This window comes from Sturnira hondurensis, unplaced genomic scaffold (genome assembly GCF_014824575.4).
Source record: "Sturnira hondurensis isolate 20B ecotype Veracruz unplaced genomic scaffold, ASM1482457v3 Scaffold0014432, whole genome shotgun sequence".
Lineage (NCBI taxonomy): Eukaryota > Metazoa > Chordata > Mammalia > Chiroptera > Phyllostomidae > Sturnira > Sturnira hondurensis.
In genome coordinates, this window is record NW_028087063.1 from 2,878,775 (window position 1) to 2,902,430 (window position 23,656).

At 37.7% G+C, this 23,656-nt stretch overlaps 1 protein-coding gene across 7 annotated transcripts in view; it reads left to right on the forward strand.

Moving 5' to 3' along the window:
• BBX (BBX high mobility group box domain containing) overlaps window positions 1-23,656 on the forward strand; it is a 91,828-nt gene that overhangs the window by 52,081 nt on the left and 16,091 nt on the right. For 5 of the 7 annotated variants that reach the window (XM_037063342.1, XM_037063343.1, XM_037063346.1 and 2 more), the window contains 5 exons: window positions 2,642-3,644; window positions 4,630-4,768; window positions 7,806-7,954; window positions 19,909-19,998; window positions 21,361-21,420. In XM_037063342.1, coding sequence (XP_036919237.1) covers window positions 2,642-3,644; window positions 4,630-4,768; window positions 7,806-7,954; window positions 19,909-19,998; window positions 21,361-21,420 — 1,441 coding nt within the window. The remainder of the gene's footprint in view (window positions 1-2,641; window positions 3,645-4,629; window positions 4,769-7,805; window positions 7,955-19,908; window positions 19,999-21,360; window positions 21,421-23,656) is intronic. The other 2 variants (XM_037063345.1, XM_037063348.1) reach the window with 1 other exon arrangement.

Below are 23,656 nucleotides of genomic sequence, written 5' to 3' on the forward strand. Positions count from 1 at the left end.
GACACCATACTGCTTCTCGATAAGAGGGATCCAGCTTTGAAACCTGGGGAAGCTTTTGCATGTGATGAGTAGTTAAAGGAAATGGGAACATTATGCTGGGAGAAGAGACTTGTGGGAACATAAAGTCAGTCTTCCAAGATTTGAAACTGTCACATGAGAGAGTAGATTAATTTGTGTGGCTTCAGGGGAAAACGAGGACTGAGGAGATGATAGATTTTTGTTCAGTATTTTAAAAATTCAGACAGAACTGCCCTCTCTTAATTAAGGTCATTGCTTTTGTGTAAAAAACTGGATAACTAACTCTCAGGAATATAGTAGTCAAGTGAATTCCTTCATTCGGAAGAATGTTAAATTACACATAACTTCTAGTGCGACACCCAACTCTGTCCTATTTGTTTTAGGTTTTTGGTTATCCCGACTCATGGTTTGTAGTTTTTGATTAGAAGTTAATTTGTTTTATTTTTATAGTTTCACTTCCAGGAACATAATTGTTTTTCTTATAATTTAGGATTAACATACCCTATTTGTGAAAAAACTTGTAAGAGTCTGAGACAAGGAAGTGAAGGATGCCGAGTGCTCAGTGTAATTAACTTGAGAAGAAATATTACGCTCTTTCCTGGAATATGTCCCCAGAGTAAACGTCTGCGTTTGTTCCATTTCATTCCTCACTGTAGAACCCTATCAAGGATGATGAGGAGAATCATTTTGAAATAATTGAAGCAGAGAATAGAGTTTGCGAAGTATTATTAAGTTTGATAAGATGAATTTGTGCAAATGCAAACGTTGGCAATATCACAGTAAAAACCAGCATGTTATGGTAAAAGGTCGCTGAGATGACTTAGTAAAGGCCATCAGAGTGATGGTGATTGAAAAAAACATAAAATTTACCTTGGAGTACCTCCCATCTTCTTTTCACAGCTGGTACAGTCTTTTCCTCTGCATTGAGATAGTTACATTCATGAAGGGCTAGGATAATTAAGAAAGGAACATAAAAATACTTCAAAATTGATACAAAAAACAGCAAATCATTCATGAGAGTAAAACATGCAGGGAAGATTAAATATACTAGTGTTTCAGACATAGATAACATTTTGCTGTGACCTTACTTCAGCTTAGGTTTAATAAAGGAAAGTTCTTAGTCATCATAACTACTTGCTGAGGTCTAAAAGTTAACTTACTCGATTTTCTGAAAAAGCTTCCTTGTGAACCCTTAATGTATCAGATCTTCGCTGCGAGTGACTCAGAGGGCTTGGTGCTCTTGTCATGTTCATTTTTTTAGATTTGCATTGTCTGCCCGCACCTCCACCCCTTCTCCAGTTTCTTCCCAGATTTACTAATCATAACATAATTCTCAAGAAAGAATCTGAGAGACAAGTACTAAGGGGGGAGGAGGGCTGAGGTAAAGAGCCTCTGATCATTCAGTTCAGTGTATTATTCATTTACGAATTTGAATTTGAAAAATGATTTCACAGGTGTTAATGATCTCTGACAACTTGCCATTTGATAAAATGGTGATTTTTCTTTTAAAACGGATCCTGAGTAGGATCCGTTTCCTACTCAGGTACTTGATTTGGGGGCTAAGCAAGCCCCCTACTCTTTTCCCTCCAAGTTGCTTCCTGCAAAATAATAAGATGAGTAATGTTTCAGAATCCCATTGCTGTCCTTGGCCTAATCAGCATGGTTTCTCCTTTAATGTCCTATCAGTAAAATTAGGTGAGCTGCAAATTTTAAACAAATTGCTGCCAGATATTTTTTGGGTATTCAGAATGTTTTAGATTTTAGGAAATGATGATAGTGTGTGTCACACCATGACAGATTCCCCAATGCAGATTCTGATAGCAAAAGCATATGAATAGACACATAAAGTAAGATAAATTAAGGCCTTAAGCAGTTTCACATTAATTCTGGTCAGAATTTGCAGCCAAGTAAATTTGGAGGAAATGGAATTTTCCACCAAGTTAGTTTAAAAGAAATCACTTACTTTGCAGAGCTTTTAGTGATCTTCAGCATTGTGGACCCTATGAAGGTTAGTTCATTTACCAAAACCTTCTGGAGTTGTTTAATGAATTATCCTATTTCTGATTTCAAGTAGATAGGTAAAAATTGTTGCCATTTTTCTCATTTCTCCCAGAAAGAAGAAAGAGCAAATATCGGAACACAGTTTGGGGGTGATTTGCTAAGTAATTGCCATAAGTTCTCTCTTTAGACCTCACAGAATCTTTTGAGACAAAGTGTTTTGATTTTACTAAGGCAACAGAGGAGTAAGGAGTGAAGTGACTCTTTCGAGCTATAACGTTAGCAAGTAGCAAAACTAAGACTCAGACTCAGGTCCTCCAACTCTGGATCCCGTCTTCCTTTTACTAAATCTTGGTTTCATAGGAAAAGCTTCCAATACGCTAGAAAATAAGAATTAAGGTATATGCTTGTCTAGAGTGTAATGAATACATCATAATGTCTAAAACCTTTTATTATCAATAATTTGAATCATTTAAGGTAGTTTGGCAGAAGAAGACTGATTATTATAAAAGTCGAAGTTTAATTATTATTTTTAAAGGGATGATAATTTAAAAGTTTAAGCTAAATTTGAGTATAGAAAATAAGATTTTTTGTTGTTGTTCTCCCATTTGTTTTAACTGTTTAGATGTGTCTGGCATCAGAGGGGGTGAAAATGGAAGAATCCAAGCTAATAAAAGAATCAGATGGTGGAAGAATTAAAGAATTGGAGAAGGGAAAGGAAGAAAGAGAAATAGAAATGGAGAAAACAGATGAAGCCAGCTTGCAGAAGGAAGCAGAATTTGAAAAATCATTTAAGGAAAATGTAAAAGATTCTAAGGAATTAAGAAATTTTGAGGAGCTGCAAACAGATGATATAATGGCTATAAACATGAAAGATCCCAAAGAAACTAAAAAGGAAGAAGCGGACGAAGATCAAAAATGTAGTCACTTCTCTGATTTTTCTTACTCTGCCAGTAGCAAGATAATAATAAGTGATGTTCCCAGTAGAAAGGACCACATGTGCCATCCTCATGGAATTATGATCATTGAAGATCCCACGACAGTAAACAAACCAGAAAAGCTAAAAAAGAAAAAGAAGAAAAGCAAAGCGGATCGACATGGAAATGATAAGTCCACACCCAAGAAGTCTTGCAAAAAGAGGCAGTCCTCGGAGTCTGATATCGAGAGTGTCATGTACACCATTGAAGCTGTCGCAAAGGGAGACTGGGGCATCGAGAAACTTGGGGAAGCCCCTCGCAAGAAGGCCCGCACATCCTCCAGTGGCAAGGGAAACATTTTGGATGCCAAACCACCAAAGAAAAAAGCGAAGTCAAGAGAGAAGAAAATGTCAAAGGAGAAATCCTCAGACACCACCAAAGAGTCAAGATCTCCCGATCTCATTAGTATTTCTGCCAGCAAGAACATTTCTGGTGTGGCACCAGAGGGTGTGAAAGCAGAACCATTGACCCCCACGGAGGTTGCATCACCATCCAGCTTATCCGGGCAGGCCAAGCCTCAGGACAATGAGTCTCACAGGAAAGTAGAGACTTGTGGCTCCCGGAAATCTGAGAGGTCTTGCAAAGGTGCTCTTTATAAAACCCTGGTGTCCGAGGGCATGCTCACCTCTCTGAGAGCTAATGTTGACAGAGGTAAGTGACTTGTACAAATCAGAAAAGATTATTGAAACCTGGCAGAATTTCTCCTTTAGACTATTGAGAAGAACACCATAAAGAACAATGTGGTATCAGAATCATACTTTACATTTGTCCTGTTCTTTATGGTTTATAGATCACATACATTTGTCATTTTACTCTCGTGTTTTCTAGCACTTATTGAGCAGAGTGTCTTCAGAATATGTGTTAAAGGAATTAAATTTTTAAATTCTTAAATTTTTTTACTGGTATGGGCTGGGTTTTTGTTTTGAAGGATCAACATTGCATGTCTGAAGCTCTTAGTCTGTTTTTAAAACTGATAGAAAGAATTTTCTGAATCAAGCAGGCATGTTTAGCAGAATCTTGACTTACAGGATCCAGAAGGATGTGACTTATCTAGCCTTCTCCATTAGGTAATCAAAACTAGAACGAAAGTGAAGGCTCTTTAAACGTAACAGTATCCAGAGGCCTGTATTCCATTGAGTGGTTCCGGTAAATTCATCTGTTTTAAAATACAGCATCTGGCTAGGGGGTTACCTGTGCCAAACTAAATGCAAACTAGGGATCTGTGAATACTGGTCTAGCAAGCCCTGAATGAAGATCCTCGGGAGCTCATAGTTCCCCAGGGATGTCATTCTAACAAATCTTGGAGAATTAATAGTGCCCACCAGTAAAGGACTCCTATACCCTAAACTGATTCTTTAACGGAAAAATCACTAGTACTTCGTCAGTCTCTGGAGTCATGCAGTACCTGCTGAATTATGACAAGACAACTTATATCAGAGACTGAAAGTTACTCTTGCATGTGTTCTGTTATGAAGGGTGGTGGTCCATCACAAATCACTCTGAGTCTCTGACCAGTTACAAATAACATCTTGCCCATGATGTCTAAGGGGTCAGAAGGTCATTTGTGAAGCAACTAAAATTATTTCCCTCCCATTCCCAATATACTGAGCACATCCTCTCCTTTGAATTTCCTTAGGGAAACGAAGCTCAGGAAAAGGAAACTCCTCTGATCATGAAGGGTGTTGGAATGAAGAAAGCTGGACGTTTAGCCAGAGTGGGACCAGTGGGAGCAAGAAGTTCAAAAAGGCAAAGCTGAAGGAAGACTCTTTCCTTGGGTGAGTGCCTGTGAGCACAGTCGGCTGCACTGCCCAGACCCCAACTGTGGTAGGATTTGCAGGGCAAGCATACATCTCTAACTGCTTATTCTCTGAGTATTCAGCACTTACTACAGTCTTGACATAGGAGGGGGCACTAACTAAGTGTATCCCATGATTCCTGCTGTTAACACAATTGTGCGTGGCAGTGTCATTCACTTTTTAAGTATCAAACTTAGGCCTGAGTTTGAATTGAGGTCCATTGTGTGTATTAGTGGTATGATACTGTAAGTCCTTATTTTTGCCCAGACACATTTTCCCATCTGAAGTTTGCAGTGGACGTTATATGTTTACATGTTATATCCTGTATGTACCTTATTTAGTATTTCTAAAGGCATGTACGTTTTTTTTTAAAACAATGAGAGCTGAAAATATAAGGTTAAAAATACTATATTTCTACCTCTAATCTTGTTTTGTTTAAGTCATGTTCTGCTCTAAAATAAAAATAATAGATGTTCAATAATCAATTATATATTGAAATGTACTGTCTAGCAATAGCATACATCAAGATAAAATCATTAAGAATTATTTCATTTTATGTTATGCCAAAGAGTCTGATACCAATCTTAATATAAAGCATTTTGCAAGTTATGAGATCTAATATTTTAAATTGGTGAGGAAAGCGTCTGAATATTCAGTTTTACTGTTTTGAAAATCCTTTGGGATTTCTCTGAGCTCAATTTGAAAAAAATACATTGAAGACAAATACATTTTTATATTTCTCATATTTTTTCTTAAATGTGTTCAAAGATATGCAAATTTTATGCATTGGGAATATTGTATTTGGTTTATTCATAAATATTTGCATTTCTATTTGTGGAATAATATATTTTTTTCTTGGATGTTACAGTGCTTCAGAGTCTGATTAATTCTAAGGCTCTAGGTCATCACAAAGTGTGAGAGTAGAAATTGTTTCTCATGATGATCCTCAGGATTATTTATATTGAGATAATATATTTATAGTTTCACATATTTTCTTTCTAATATTTTTTAAAGTCCAGAATAGTTCAGATTAGTCTTGTTTATATTATGCTTCAACAATGACATGAAAACCCTCATATTTGTTATTATCAAATGATACTTTTCAAATGAAATGCTTCCTAAAAAAAAGTGACCAAGGACCAAGGCTCTATAACTTCTGAAACTACCAGTGTTCTGCTTGTCTACCCAGCTAGAGAGAAGCTGCTCTTACGTCGGACATAGTGAAGTTTTAGGGGAATACAATAGGCATGACATTTCCCCAACAGGAAGTTCTCTGATGACTTCCCTTAGATACAGCTGAAGCTAAGAGAAAGATGTTTTCACAGTCCTCTTTGAGGAATAAAAAAGTGAAACAGTCTTTTGAGAACCTGTCCCTGCAAAGAGACTGCTGTGTGCATTGCTTGTTTGTTTGTCTTAAAAAAAAATTATTTCTAAGGAGGTTTTCTACAGACTTAAATCAGCAGCAAACTTCTGATCTTTCCTCCTCTCTCCTTTAAATAATTGCCTGTCAGATTCAGACTTATCTGGGTTTGCCTTGTTAAGAACACACCACCATAGTGCATGAGCAGTGAGAAATGCCACTTCCTGTCAGTCTTCGTTGAGATTTCTAAATGAGCATTTTAAATCTTTCTACTGCAGAAAATGTGTGCTATCTCCTTACTTAACAGTAGCCAAGAGAAATTCACTCAGTATTGGCAGTTCTAATTTTATAGGCTTACCCAAGAAAAACATAGGTGATTATTCTAGTTGAAAAAGAAAAGAATAGCAGGAAACCCTAGCAGTTAGATCTTGCATTTTCATATTTTTCTCTGGGTTATTCAGAGTATCTCAAAAATTCACATCTTACAGGTGGCTTTCTGATAAATCTAATTAGTATCAGATGGTATCTGATTTTCCATTAGTATAAACATATTTTTAGCTGAGTATGAAAAGATGATTTTAGTAAGGGAGAAGCATCACCCCACCCACTACCCTTTGCAGCTGCGATAGAACTTAGTAGGGGCCTTCTTTTGTCAATAGTCTGATGGTCATCTGACTGTCTTATCTCTGTTCCCCACCTCTTGTACGTTCTTCCAAAACTGGGAACAGTTTTCGGTAGACCTCCTATAGGTAGCAGCCTAATGCATTAGCTTCTTGCAAGTTGCTTCTCCAAGCTGCTCTCTTCCCAGTATGCCTTCCATTTTCCATCCACTGAGCACAGTGATTCTCCTGCAGCTTCTCCCATCTGTTTGGGCTGCATCTTAGTTAATAAGTCTCACTGGCAGTGAAAGCCAGCAGCCAGCCTAGGACCCAGCCGGCCTGCTACCATTGCTGTGGGGGCCTTGGAGATCATCAGAAGCAGCCCAAGGACTTCCCAACTTTGCTGGTGACATTTTTGAAGTCCTTTGTGCTTAGTGCTAGGGTGGCGTTGCCTTTATACTAGTGTGTTCATTGAAAACTGGCTTTACTTTTCTCACTGAGTGTGTTATTCTCATCCCGGTCAGTTCTCCAGGATGATTTTCTAATATTCAGAATATTTGCTTGCATTTTCTTTGTGTGTGTATGCTTTAAAAAATACATATTTTTAAGAAAACTAATCTTACAAAATTGCCAGCATGCCATATCACCAATAATCTTGGCAATCTGGGTGCATACATATGAGTCTTTAGAATGAGGCACTTGTCTGGATGGAATATGCTTTGCATTGAATTTAATGAAAAATCTTTATGCCAGTGGAGAGAGTGGTAAATTCTCCACGTTAAAAATGCCCAGTATTTTAAATAATGTTTCAGCTTTTCTAAGGTAGTGTTAGCTTTTCTAAGCTAACCTGTCATGTGAGTTTACTAAGAAGACTGTGTTGGTAAATCTCAGCTTTTCTGAAAAGATATTTCTTATCCTGTCTAGAATTTATTAACAGTGACCTAATTCTCAGGAACCCTGTTTTAAAAAGAAATGGTGTAACATATATTTTGTATTGTTTTCTGTTTAAATATTTATATCATGTGCTGATTTTTTTACATCCCTTCTCTTTTATTAGCTCAGCAAAGCTGCATGAAGAATTTGAAAAAAAATTCAACAGCCTCCCTCAGTATAGTCCTGTTACCTTTGACCGGAAATGTGTATCTGTTCCCAAAAAAAAGAAGAAGACTGGAAACATGTCCTCAGAACCGACTAAAACCAGCAAAGGTTAGATGTGTGCTCTCTCTTCTTGCAGTGTGGTCAGAATTTCAACTGAACCCTCTTGTACGCTTCTGCAGCTCCCTTTAGATGTCACTGGATAACAACTGAGGCCATAGCAAGTTGGAATTTTGGTTGTTTCCAAGATTACCTTGATTCCTGACTTCCTTCTTCCTTCATCCTAATTCTCCAGCTTTGGTCCTTCGCTGTCTCAACCTATACTTTTACCCTTAAAGGGGTAGGTTTGTGAAAGTGTTACACATGGTCTTCGACTTGCTGTTCTCCAGAATTCTGATTTGGAAATGTAGATGTTTTCTTGAGCAAAAAATGCTGAGTATAGCTCTGTTCCCTGTATCTGCAGCATGTTGGACTCAGGGACTGTGAAATTGTTCCATTTGCCTAATAAGCAGACTTCATTCTTTACTGGCAGTATGAACCAAATGAAAATAGAGTTCCCTGTAATACTCTGGTTTTCTTAAATTTAGGAAAATGACAGTGTTGCTCACCTTGAGAAACATGTCTTCTAGTTTTACTCTAAGTGCAAAGATTGGTGCGGAGAGTGTATCTCTAGTTTGCCACACAGGCGTGAAAGACTGTTCATTTAGCTCTTCTGTAAGGACGGTGAATGGAGAAATGCAGGAGTGGTATGGCCGAGCTCTCATTGCTTTCAGGATCCAATTCTGAGCAGGACGAGTTGGAGGGAAGAGTTTTTGTAATTACCCTGCAGCTGCCTGTTGCCTGCTTTATGTCAAGTTAGATTATGTATTTCTAATGAGTGGATGTTTAAGATGCGGTATATCTTAAGGTGAATCTTAATAAATTCTCAAAATCATGAATAATGATCAAAGATAAATTAATGAGGAGATACAATTTCATGCATTCTAAGAGAGTATCTAGAGTGTTTGTCTAGGGAAAATTATCTGAACAAACCTGAACCTTTGTCCCTCAGTATCTAAAACCCCTTTGTGCACAGGTATTGACATAACTGAGGAGGGTTGCTTTGAGATCTGTATCTTAAGATGGCTCGAAAGGCTGAAGAAAATCCCCCTTCAGGATTAAAGGCAGAGGGGAATGTAAAAGTGATTTTAGCTTAGTTTTCCTCTGGGGTTTATAAAAACAAGTCTGGTGAATAAAGAACTAAACCAAGTTGCGTCACCAAGGTTGCTCACCTGGGAAAATAAAATAGGGCCGTATCACGATCTTCCAAGACAGGTAGGAAAGAAATCAAGTAGCATTGTTGACAGGTAGGTGGCTGAGCACTGTTGTGGACTCATTAGCTAATGCAGTGACAGTCTCTGTGCCCCAGCGATACTTAGGAACAAGCACAGTGGTCCGTGTGTCCAAAGATGCCACTGACCTTGAGCTCCCATAATGCTCAGATTTAAACTTGCTGATAAATAAATGCCTGACAAGCCAATGAAGTGGAATTTGATTGATATACAGGATGTATTCTCTTCCACCCCTTGTAGTTGAAGACATTCGTTTTAGAGCTCTGAGGATGGCCGATTATCAATCAGGAAATGTAATGATAGATTTATTTTTGTAAAACTGTGAAACTCCCAGAAGTTAGGCCCTGTTTTCATGAGACCTTCTCTTAGTTATCTGTTGTATGTTTTTTCCCTCCCAGCTAAAATGAACAGTATCTCTTCTAATGCGAAATAGCCTTTTGGAGGTTTGGGTTACACTTCACGCAACATCATCTTAACTCTTCCGCGACGCCTCTCAAGCCACCAAGTCACTGGTTCTTACACATGACACCAGTAATGATGTAGGTGGGCAGTCTTCCGTAACTGTAGATTTTGCTCTGCATTCCAGCTCATGGAGCAAAAGGCAAATATCATAAAGCAGAAATTAGATAATATATTCTCTATTTCTGAAACTAAAGGAATGGTATTTGTGACTGGTATTTTGCTTGGCATTAGCAGCACCAAGGTACCTGCTACAAGATAGTAATGAAATCATCATACAGTTTTGCTGTAATTGCCTGGTCTTTTGAGGATAGAGATTGTCTTCTTCAACTCTAGAGCCTTTGCCTCTGTGCATGAGGAGTCCTTCAAAGCGAAGACTTGTGTATGAGATCATTAGTTCATTCGTAAAAGCCCATGTGTCCATAGGAAACCTCACTTTTCCTCCAACAGTTCACCATTTGTCTATATTTTCTCCTGCGTTTGTTATCACTTAGCAGTCTCCAAGCTACACTCCAGGTTATAGAAAACATATAGAATTTTTCTAAAATGTAATTTCTAGAGGAAATGAAATGGGTGCATCTATACAATTATACATCTCAGAATCATGGTGCCTGCTTGGGTTTACACTTTCCTTTTCCCAGCAGTCTCCTTATTTATATCTGTATTTCCAGGTTGTCTTTTCCCCTTTCTCACTGTCCCGTTCATTCTCTCTGCCCTGTCCCTAATGCCCTTATGTCTATGTAATAGGTCTCATCAGAAACACTAAAGGAAACAAAAAAATAGATGAAAATAACTAAATGCCACATTCTCCAACAGGGCTCAGGCCACGTTATAGTAAGCAGAGTACAGTGAATTAGAATCTCCTTTTGCTTCTAAGAACAAATTATAATCCATCTAACTCAGTGTAATTCAGCTGAAGCAGCCCATGCATACATGTTTTCTGGTTTAGCTCTTACAGTTACTTGTATATATTCAAATGAAACCTTTAAATTATGAGTCTAAATTTAATTGTAACTTCCTAAGAGATTTGTTTTGACACATTATTTTAAGTATACTGTTAATGTTTCAAGCACTTTTTACAAAAGTGTCAGAAGTCAAGATTGCTGTGCAAAATAAATAATTTTCAAATGACATGGGGTCATGGAGAAGAAATTAATTGAGTTCAATTTAGATTGTTTAAATCATTCTCCAGCTTGACCCTTGACTACACTTTTCCTCTTTCATCCCCTCTCTTACTTTGTTTCTTAGCCCATCAAACACACTGTTAGTCTTTCTCAGGTTCTTCGAGCCCACACTTATATGTTAAGATTTAAATTTCATATGCTGAGGCATTTGAGATTTTAAGAAACAAGCAGATACACAAAATTAAGGGCTGAGGACAGAATCCCCCCCTGTTGGGGTTTGAGCCAGCCTGAGGGTGCTTTCAGTGTTAGAGGACTAAGATCTGTCTTAGCCAGGCCAGTCTTGCTTGTGTGGGAGTTATGGTTTCCAGGTTGGGCAGAACTCTGCATTTTGTCCTGTAACTGTTGGTTTGCAAGTCTTCATGGCCACCAAACATGTTCAGGAACATGGTGACGGCGCATTTGCAGGTGTCGAAGGACAGAGGCTTTCTTCTAAACTAAGTTGTCATTTTTGTAATGAACACACTAAGTAATCAGTAACCAATGAAACAAAAGGTTTCCAATAATTTATAGCAAAGGACCCCCAGCTGCTGCTCCTGTGCATCTGCTGACTTGAGTGAGTGAGTAGACCAGCCACAAGAGGTTAGAATTCAAGAGGACTGAGCCACCTCCCCGCGCTGGACATGTGCGCCTGGTTAAGGAACTCAGGGTTGTATTGGGTAGAAAGAGGAGGGACAGAGATGGGCAGGGAGCTTGAGGGAAGTTAGTTTATTGAAAGAGAGTTGCCAGGTCTTCGCTTTCTGAATAATTCCTTCTGACTGTCTTTTCTTTTTACCTCCTCCATTCTTTACCCTGTGTGGAATCTCAACATTAATTAAGATAACGAATAGTAGTAAGTTTCTGTTTATTTGCTATTCATTACAAATTTTTACTTTACTTTCTTTAGGCAAAATATCAAACATGTACCATACTGTGGGCAGAAATCAAGTTGTTAATTTCTTAACTCTAATATTGCTACTTTTCAATTCCTCATTGGAGTTTTTCACTTTCTTTTTTATATAAAGTTGTCCTTTATGTAATTTGTTTTATAGCACTAGTTTGGGATGGCTAGGAGCAAGAAGTTTAAAAATAAAAGTTTGCAGTAGTTCCTCTGTGTACCAAACCACTTTAGTGGTCCTTTTTTCATGTTAAAATTGACAAGCTCTATCTTTAGTTTTGTCCTGAAATTATATTTCTTAGATTTCTCTGAGTGTGGTTGGATCTGAAAATATGTATCATTTTCTTCTTTCATAACCCACTGCCTGTGTCACATCGGTTTGTTTCCGTGACTTACTGCCTGTCCCCATTGTCCTCATACAAACACACAATGATGAGTATAGAAATCATTCTCCCTGTGAGCCAATTCCTTATTATTATTAAATTCTTTTTCTACAGATAAATCACTGGGACTCTTAAGGTCCTGAGAAATCTCAGAATGGCTTTTCTTCTTTTTTTTCTACTTCTGTTTTCTCTGATTGCCCATATATCTATCATTCAGGTCCTGACGTTTCCTCAGTCGTATAACATACATATGAGGCAGTGATTACTAATGGGCTGTAGAGAATACCTGTAATGTTGGTGCGGTATATACACATATATTTGTACTTTAAATTTATTTTCTTTTTGTTATTGCTCACTTTTTGTGAGGGAAAAAAAGCCAATGAGATGAATTTTTATTTGTATTTTAAACTACCATTAGCCAGTTCAGAAGTATTTACTATTAGTGATTTAGAAGGATGACTTGGTGTAGCCATCACAAACTCTCTCACAACTTTGTTATCAATAATAGCAGCAACATCTGTCATTTCTTGAACTGTTACCTTGTGTCAAACAGTGGTTTAAGAACTTTATTTATTTGTTGATGGAGCAAATGTTATTGAGAATGAGTCATGTGATGAGACCATTCTAGGCATTATCTGCAGAGTAATATATTTGTGATTGAAAAAATAAAGAACCCTGCTGCCTTGGAGGTTACATTATAGTGAGGGTACCAGACGATGAACAAGCCTAAACAATAAGCAAAGTATATAATGTATTAAGAAGTGAGAAGTGCTGTGAAAAAAAAGAATAAGTTTGATAGAACTAAGCAAAAGATCAATAAGGAAGGAAAAGAACTCTAGATACCATTTCTGTCTGTATATAGAGCACTCCACCCAACAATAGCAGAATATACGTTCTTTTCAAGTGAACATGGAACTATTTCTAGAATGCAACTTATACTAGGCCATAAAACAAACAAATTTAAAAGGATTGAAATTATTCAAATCATGCCTTCTGACCATAGTGGAGTGGAATTAAAATTCAACAACAGAAATAAAATTTGGAAACTCACGAATATGTGGAAATTAAACAACACACTCTAAATAACCAGTAAGTCAAAGAAAAAATTAATAAATCAATAGAAAAATCAGAAAATAGTTTGAAGTGAATAAAAATGAAAACAACATATCAAAATTTATAGGATACAGCTAAAGTAATACTTAAACATTTATAGCTATAAATGCATGTGTAAAGAAAATTTCAAATCAGTAACCTAACCTTCTACCTTGAGACACTACACAAAAAAGAACAAACTAAACCTAAAGGAAGTAGATGAAAGAAAATAATAAAGATTACAGAGGAAATTAATTAAATAAAGAATAAAAACAATAGGGGAAAATCAATAAAACTAAAAGCTGCTTCTTTAAAAACAACACATTTGAGAAACTTTTAGCTAGACCAGCGAAAAGAGGGAGAGAGACAGAGAGAGAGAAGACTCAATTTAAAGGAATACTGTGAACAATTATGTGCCAATAAATTAGATAATTTACACCAAGTAGACAATTCCTGGGAAAACACAAACTACTGAAACTGACTTAAGATAAAAATAGGCAAGCTGAATAAACCTCTAACTAGTAAAAAGATTGAGTTTAGTAATAAAAAAAGTACTTGGATTTGGAGGGAAGCCCAGGCCAGGAGGGCTTTAGCACTTCATTCTACTTAACATTTAAAAAAGTATCATTACCAGTTTTTGACAAAGTTATCCAAAAAGTAGAAAAGGAGGGAGCACTTCCCAACTCATTTTATGGTGCCAGTATTACCCTGATGTCAAAAGTGGATATCACAAGGAAGAACTGCATGCAGACCAATATCTCTTACAGATATGGACACAAAAGTCTTTAACAAAACACTAGCAAACCAATTCCATCTACATATAAGAAAAATTGTGTACCATAGCAAACTGGGATCTTACCCCAGGAATACAGGGTAGGTTTAACGTCAAGAATTTAATTAATATACCATATCTATAGAACAGTACCAAAAAAGCATATGGTTATCTCAGGAGATATAGGAAAAGTATTTGAAAAAACTATAATACTTTTTCATGATAACACTAAACAAACTCAGAGTACACTGGAACTTTCTCAACCTGTTAAAGGTCATCTGTAAAAAACCCACAACTAACCAACCTCATACTTAATGGTGAAAGATTGGATGATTTTCCCTAAGATAGTAAACAAGACAGAGCTGTTCATTGCACTGCTTCTATTCATTTCAGTAGAGGTTCAAGCCAGGGCAATTGAGCAAGGAAAAGAGATGAAAGGCATCCAGATTATGGAAAGGAAGTAGAACTGTCTCTGTCTTCAGATGACATAATCTTTGATAGAGAAAACTTACAGGATCCACTAGAAAATTATTATAGCTAATAAGTTAGTTTAGCACAGTTACAGGGTCAAAATTATTATACAAAAGCCAGTGGTATTTTTATATACTTTCAGTGAACAATCCAAAATGAATTTAGGAAAACAACATTTCCAGTAGCACCAAAAAGAATAAAGGTTCATTCAAGATGGCAGAGGAGTAAGTGGTAGCTGCACTGACCTCCTCCCAGGACTAACCTGGAATTAGAACTAAATGGTAGAGAAATCACCCAGAATAACCAGCTGAACACTAGCTGGAGAGAAGCCTTATAGCCACAGACAGAACAAGCCACCACAACGTGACTGGTAGGGAGTGCAGAGGAGACACGAGAGGGTTGGCTGGGCTCCTGTGGGCAGCAGCTGAAGTGTCAGAGGGATATTTCAGTTGCTGGGGAGTTCCCCTTGAGAAGTAGGGGGTCTAAAATCCCAAGATGAGCTCCCCAGCATCAGAGCTGGAAAGGAACCCCAGATAATACCCACCTGTAAAAAGCAATAGGATTTCTGTCTGCCAGAGAGAGGCTGCTGGAGGTGCAGGGAGCCTGTGAAAGGCCAAAGCACAAAATTCCATTTGCAGCCACGTACCTTGAGTGCCAGCAAATGGAGGGCAGTTGACTAGATACGCTTCAGAGTCTGGTGTTGGTGGCTCTAAGGAGAAAACTGAAGGAACAGCCACCAGGATCCCTGTGCTGAGTCATTTTCCAAACGACAGGAGCCATCTCTCTCAAGCTGAGCACTCCTCTCTGAATGTCATCAGTCTGAGGGGAAGCAAAACTCCTGCCCACAGGAGAAAGGAATTACTCTGCCCCACCCTGTGGTGCTTACACCAGGTTGTGGATGACAGCTTGATTAGATTAACAACTGAAATGTTTGGTGGATGATTAGTTTTAACAGCTAAGGCCAAAAATACAAAGCAGCCAAAATGGGAAGACAAAGAAACAGACCCCAAATGAAAGAACAAGTGAACTTTCCAGAAGAACTAGATGAAATGGAGGCAAGCAATTTATCAGAGAGTTTAGAGTAATGATTATAAAAGTACTTAACAGCATGAAAAAAGACATGCAAGCCATAAAGAAGAATCAGAACTAAAGAATGCAATATCTGAGATAAACAATTCACTGGAAGGAATAAATAGGTTAAATGAAGCAGAGGATTGAATCAGTGTTTTGGAAGACAAGGTAGGAAGAACGTTGAGGCAGAGCAGCAAAACAGAAAAAGAATTTTAAAAAATGAGGAGAGCTTAAGAAACATTTTTGACAACTTGAAGTATAACAACATCCTCATCATGGTAATACCAGAAGGAGAAGAGAGTGAGCAAGTGATCGAGAACCTATTTGAAAAATTAATGATCGATAACTTCCCTCATCCTTTGAAGGAAAAAAAAATCACACGAGTCCAGGAAGCTTAGAGAGTTCCCAATAAGTTGGACCCAAAGAGACCTGTATCAAGACACATCATAAATAAAATGGTAGAGGTTAAAGACAAGGAGAGAATCCTAAAAGCTGCAAGAGAAAAACAGTTAGTTACCTACTTTAAAACCAAGGCTGTAGTAAGAGACAAAGACCACTACCAACCATAAAGGGAACAACCCAACAAAAGGATATAAACTTGGTAAATCTTTATGGAGCCAACATAGGAACACCTAGAAATGTAAAGCAAATCTTGATGGACATGAAGGGAGAAATCAACAGAAATACAGTCATAGTGGGGGATTTTAACACTCCATGGACTTCAGCAGATAGATCTTCCAGGCAGAAAATCAAAAAAGAGATAGCAGCCTTAAGTGACATGCTAGATCAAATTAATTTAATTGATAACTTAAGAGAATTTTACCACAAAGCAGAAGAATATATACACTTTTCAAGGACACATGGAATGCTTTCTAGGACATACTGCATGTTAGGACACAAAACAAGTCTCAGTAAAATTAAGAAGATTGAAATGATATCAAGCATCTTCTCTGACCACAATGCCATGAAACTAGAAATCACAAGAACACTGAAAAACATGCAAAAGCATGGAAGCTAAATAACATGTTATTAAACAATGAATGAGTCAACAATAAGATTAAGGAAGAAACCAAAAGATACCTTGAAACAAATGAAAACAAGGATACAACAATCTGAAATCAGTGAGACTCAGGGAAAGCAATCCTAAGAGGGAAATTCATAGCATTGCAGGCCTATTTCAAGAAAACAAGAAAAAGCTCAAATAAATTATGTAACTTCACACTTAGAGGAACTTGAAAAAAACAAAGCCCAAACTAGGTAGAAGGAAGGAAATAATAAAGATGAGAGCAGGAATAAACAAAATAGACTCTAAAAAAATGATATAAAAAATCAATGAAATCCAAAAACTGGTTCTTTGAAAAGTTGAACAAGATTGACAAATCTTTGACCAGACTCATCAAGAAAAAAGAAAAAGAACTCAGATATATAAAATCAGAAATGAAAGATGAGAAATAACAACGGACATCAAAGGAACAAAAAAGATTATAAGAAGATATTATCAACAATTACATGCCAAAAAAGTGAACAGCCTCTATAAGTGGATAAATTTCCAGGAACATACCATCTTCCAAAAATAGATCAGGAGAAATGAGAGGATACCATATGATTTTCCTTTTGTGTGGAATCTAATGAAAAAACTGAACTAACAAACAAAAAAGAAACAGACTCAGATGGAGAGGAGATGACAGTTGGGGGGGGAGGTTAGGGAGGGGAGGGATCGAGCAGAAAGGAAAAAGGATTCACGGACAACAGTGTGGTGACTGCTGTGGCGGGCAGGGGATATAAGGGGCTATAAAGGGACTAAATGGTAATGGGGAAAAATACAGTGAAGATTAAATGAAAAAAATAATTTTTTAAATGAAACAGATTTTTTATTGAACTTTATTACAAAACTCAATTGTCAGAAATGAAAATTACAGAAGATTGAATTTCCAAGTATAGTATCTTTAGTTGATTATTAAAATAGGCTGTCAAGACTGTAACTGTTTGGTTCTGTTCTCCTTGACTCAGAAAAGAAGTAAAAGAAATTCAGACAAAATGCACTGTGGTATAAATAAATAAAATCTTTTTAAAAAGATATTAAAGTACTTAGATGTGTAACACATTGAAAGCTACAAAACGTTGTTTAAAGAAAGGTCAAATGGAAAAACCTTCCAGGTTCATGGTTCAGAAGACTCAGTGTTGTTAAGATGGAAACACTATTTCTTTTCTAGATATTGACACAGGATCTTAAATTTAATTTGGAATTTTGAGGCATTTGGAAGAGCCAAGATACTTCTTAATTTCACAACTGGTTTTAAAAATGGAAATAAGACAGTGTGCTAGGTAGACAGAGATCAATGGGATAGAATTAAGGGCCCAGAAACAAACCTATATATCATTGGTCAACAGATTTTTCAACAAGGATGCCATGACTTAGTCAATGAAAAAAGAACTGTCTTTTCAAAAAATGATGCTGGGAAAACTGGGTATGCATATTCCAAGTAATAAAATTGGGCTGTTATAAATGAACTCAAATGGAACAAAGACTTAAATGTAAGAACTAAGTCTGTAAATACTTTCAAAGGAAACATAAGGGGGCAGTCAATCTTACCTCAGATTTGACAGTGGATCCTTTGATATGACACCCAAAACCTCAAGCAGCAAAAGACAAAGTAGATCATTGGATTGTATCAGAATTTAAAACTTGTGCTTCAAAGGACACTAACAAGAAAGTAAAAAACATCCCATAGAATGAAAGAAAATATCAAATTGTGTATCTGATGAGGAACTTTTACCTAGAATTTATAAAAAACTTGCAACTCAAGAAGACAATTTAAAAATAGGCAAATTATTTGACTAGATGTTTCCCTATAGAAGGTATACAGATGGCCAGTAAGCGTATGAAAAAATGCTTGTGTTTGTCATCAGGAAAATGCAGATCAAAACCACAATGAGAGCCATACCACTTCACATCCTTAAGATGGCTTTAATTGAAAAGACAGATAAGCATTACTAGAGTGTGTTTATATTAATCAGGATGTTAGTCTGACAGTTCCTCAAAAAGGTTAAGCATATAGTTATCCTATGACCTAGCAATAACACTCCTAAGTATATGTCTAAAAGAAATAAACACATCCACACAAAAGCCTGTATATGACTGTTTATAACAGGATTATTTTTAATAGCCAAAAAGTAGAAACACCTCAAATGTGCATTAATTGACAAAGAAACAAAATGCGATAGAGTTGTATAATGGAATGTTATTCAACCTTAAAAAGGACTGAAATACTAAGCCATGCTACCACATGGATGAGCCTCACAGACATCATTCCAGTTGAAAAAATACAGATAAAAAGGACCATATTATGTGACTTCATTTACATGAAATTTCTGGGTTTCTAGAAAATATAAAGTAGGTTAGTGATCGCTTAGTGATGGGGGAATGCAGGTATAGGGAAGAGTGAGAGATAGCTAAAGGATATGGAATTTATCTCTGAAGGGATAAAGACTTCCCCAAATGATAATGATTGCCACATATCTGTGGACGTAAAAGCTGTTGACTTGGGTACTTTAGACAGGCGCATAGTTCTCCCTGGGAAGGCAGAGCGTGTGGTTGCCGTGCTGGTAGGCAGGTGGTACATAGCGTGAGGGCAGTTTATAGAGCTTCTAATGTTTTTCCTCCTCCCATCAAGCCTATGAATTGGACACTATTATTATTACCATTGAAAGAGGAGGAAACAGAAGTGATTTGAATGGTTGTCAGTTTTACGTAGGAATATCAACAAAGTATAGAAATAACCTACCTTGGGGAGGTCAGTGCTGTTGCTGGCATTTCTGATTGGGAACTGCAAAATCTCACTTCTGTTTTCTCCGTCTGAGAAAACTAAGATATAATCTGAGGCTTCTCCCTCCCCTGGGAAAAATGGGGGGGCAAATATTTTTCTATTTTTAAATCACTTTTTTCTTCCTAGAATATCCTCAGAACAGGCCAGAAAGCCATCTAATGCCATCAGGCCAACGGTGATCCTGAAAGTGCTGTCCTGGTTGTGACAGTCAGTAGTTTAGGAGAGAGAAATGCCTGTGTCGTCCTTTTCTTCATGGTGTTTAGGAATAGAAAGCAAAATCTTTTCTTTGTTACAGACTACAGCTACCCTGCTGTTACTGGTTGTGGTCCGTCTCTAGTCACTAAATCTGTCGGCTGAGGGAGTCCTAGCCCTAATGGAAGCTTCTGCCCAATATGTTTTGAAGGAAAATCTCACTGGGTTTTATATAAGCCTAAAGGAGGCTGAGCACTAGTTACATGAGTAACAATTCAGGTTCACACTTCTTCTGACTCAATTTGCTTATTCCACAGATGGGAGGAGGGTGTGATTATTTAGAAACACACAGTGCTGTTTTATGGAACATTGCGAATTTAAAATATATTTATATTAATATTGTCTGTAGGTCCTTTCCAGTCTCAGAAAAAGAACTTATTCCACAAAATTGTCAGCAAATATAAGCACAAAAAGGAGAAGCCTAATGTTCCAGAAAAAGGTATTGGTGCCTTCCATCCTCCATTAAGGTTTCCTGGCCACCTCCATTGTGAAGTCATCTTTGAGTAATGCTTCTGCGCACCGGCTGTGCCTTTTCCTCCCCTTCGCTTGCTTCAATGTCATCAGCTCCTGATGCAGGCGTGTTTGTTATTTCTAGATCCTGCAGCTAATTGCAAAGAGAGATCTCCTTGGATTTCTGCTCAAATCCCAAATTTGTCTCTCTTTTCAGAGTTCCATATGAAACCTAAAATTGCTTTTTCTCATCTATATTTTGGTGTATTTTGTAATTTCTTGAGCTCTTTTACCCACTTATTTCTTTGACTACTCTCTTTTTCTCATGTTTGGCTGCCTTCCTACCAGGACCGCATTTTCCTACCTCCTGAAACCTACCAGTTTCAGAATCACAGAAGTCCCACGGTTTCTGTACTTTCTCTGACACTTGAGGATTCTTGTCAAAGAGGATTTCACTCCTAAGTCATAACCTGCTTTTTTTCCCAACTATGTAATTCATCGTTTGCCAGACTCTTCTTTGTACCTCCTTTAGTCACATAACTGTTACTTCCAAAGAGCACTAGAGATGTATTTGCCCTCTCCCCTCCCTTTACTCTGAACATCTGTGTCATTGTTACGATCCTGATGGGCCCTTGAACCCTCATCGAGGCTCATCTGAAGGTTTTTTTCTTCTCATAGTTCAGGATGCCCATTCGTCTTTCACAGGAAAGATAAATCTTCCCATTTCGGTCCATACAGCCCCATGTCCTGGGAGTCAGGCTTTCTTTGGCATCTCCCGCATGTCAGTGTCATGACCACCATGAGCCTCCTCTTTTGAGCCCATTTGCATCCTACTTGCATGGCCAGATGTGAAGCCTTTCATGTTTCTAGGATGAGGCTTAAAGTGCAGCTGTCTCCCATGTGTAGATATAAGTGCCTGTGTATTCCTTTATGTAACCTGTTATTAGTTTGGGTTTTATTTACACCACAACTTCAACCTCTTAATTTGGTTCTGTATACTAATGTCTTTTTTTTTCTCTGCCTCCAGTGGAGAAATATTACTGTTTAGGTAAATTGTGAGCTTGTATCATTCCTTTTTAACTCATATTAAGAAGTTTTTAATTAAAGTCATAGAATTTATCCAACAATGTATCATATAAAAGGTAAATTTATTTTAGATCCATTTTCTGTGTAGCCTAGTATTTCAGTTGGCAAATGAAGTTTTGAGAATTAAACAGTTGAAATGAAGTTCTGTTTTATTTGTGTGATAATGCATTTTACTTAAGTTGTTTCATATATGGTCTTATTTTTACAGTGTGTGTATCTGTACTAGGAGTAGAGTTTCACTTTCCTCTTCTGTCATTGTTTTCAGGAAGTGGGGATAAATGGTCAAACAAGCAATTCTTCTTGGATGCCGTTCACCCTGCAGAAGGTAAAAAAAAAGCAATATTCATTGTATCGTTTCAGGTCATAGGTTTTAAAAGGTGTAATTTATATGGGCTCAACCAACAGCATTAGACCTGCGTGTTCATAATTGGGTTATTTTAAATTTTCAAATCAAAATTTACATATTTTTGACCCTGCTCAGGGTCACGCGGTGTGTCATATGGAGTTCAATTTGTCAGAGGGGGATTCGTATCCTTTGAGCCACGTTAACCAGATTTTTCATAACTAAAAGTATTTAGCTTTGCAGTTGGTGTTGCAGGCTGATGCTTAGGGGAGTTAGAGTGGGGCCAGCCTGGGGCTGTCCTGGTGCGCTGGGCACGGGCGGGCCTGCAGGCGTGCTTCCTGGCCTGCACTTCTTTTTCTAGCCAACCTCTTGGTACCTGCAACATGTTTAGGTGGAATACCCCAGTGGAACGGAGACTTGTGTGTAGCCAGAAAAAGGCCCGTGTAAGACCAGTATAATGTTACAGGTCCTAGGTGTCAATTTTATTTCAGAATTTCTCACAGACATGTTTATTTGGGATGTTACCTAATTTCTATTAAATATCAAACCCTCAGGTGAATGTTCATTCCTGTGATGGTTAAGGAACTGTCCTTCCCTTCTTCCCTTCGAATTCCCTGTTTTCCACTGTGCATAGATTGAAAGAGCTGACCGTTTTTGTAGTGCTGAATTAGGAGTTGATTGATTTGAAAAGTGGAAGGGATCTTCGAGGGCATCCAGTTCAACCTCTTTGATTTACTTCTGGCCGGAAACAGGGAACTTAGTGAATAGCCCGCCTCTCTAGGCTCCCAAATACACTCTCATTCCTTTATGAAAGCGGAGAAAAAAACTAAAGTGCACGTTCTGCCTAACCCACTTACCCAAAATGCTCATGTTTGAAAGATACGTATAAAAAGCATTCAGACTTGAGTTCATTGTAAATGTGGAGAATAGTTTTATTTGGTAGGTGCGGCCCCGTGAGCCGCATGCCGGCCTTTACAGCATTACTTTAGCGGGAAAGGCCGGTGGTGTCTCTGTTTTCTGACCTGTTAACTCCTGTCGCAGCTGCTGGGGAGTGTTATTTCTCCACTTGTCTGGCAAAACAAGTATGAATAGCTGCTGTGCTCTCAGCATTAAATTCTGACATCCTAAAATTGATACGCCTTAGTTAGCTCTTGCACATTTTAAAAATGTATTCTACACAGATTTAATAAATGTGAGACAGTGGTTAAACTATAAGAGGAATCTAAAGGAGGCATTCAAGGCCACAGTACGTTTTCTTTTGAAACGATACTGCTCTAATATTTTGTTTTTTAAACAGTGAAAACCCTAACTCATACAAAATGAGTTATCATAGCATGGCAGTGTGGTAGACCTGGGTGCGAATCTCAGATCAGTCACTAACGAGCTTTCTTCAGCAGGATAGATTGCTTGCCTCACTCGGACTCACTGTCCATGTTGGTACCAAGTGCGTATGTGATACATTTACTCCAGGTGGGGTGAGTGATGAGGTGTGATAATACATGAACCATAAACTTCATTTCCCCTCTAACACTTGATGATTTTATTACTGGGATATCTTGAGTAGGTGGTGTGATGCTGAGCGCAGGCTAATTCTGAAGCCCTGATTTTCTTCCCTTTTTGGGAGTAGAAAAGTAAATCAATTTTGAGTCTTCCGAGCAATCCCAAGGGTTTAGTTGGAAGTAGAGTTATTATTGGTGATATTTAATTATACTTCTGACTAATGTGTGTGAAAATTACCTGTCCTTCAGTGTAGAGTGCACATTCTTTGTACAGGGCCAGTTTGGAAAAAGGAGTTGGTTCGAGCATTGGAAATTACCAGTAATTTACCTTGACCTCTTGTTGCTTTTTTTTCACACCATCCCCTACATTTACCTGTCTGGGTGGTCAACTATGTATTTTGTGAATTAGCTCTTTACTTTAACCAGTCTCTCACCTGTGGCCACGTTACTACTTATTAAAACTTGAATTATGAGAGTGTAAAGATTTAAGAGAATGCAACTGTAATCTGGATAACGGTAGCATGTGTGAGCCGCCCTGGGCAGAGGTTCGTTAGACGCTGTTTGTAGTTGATGTGCTGAAGAAATGTTGATTCAGTGGAAGTTCCTCCGCTGTTAGCTGTTCCTGACTTCTGCTCAAGTGGAAGACTTAAAGTCCACTATGCTCTTTTTGCATCATCCCGAGTATAATTGGATTGTAATTTGTATTTTTTTTCCAAAAT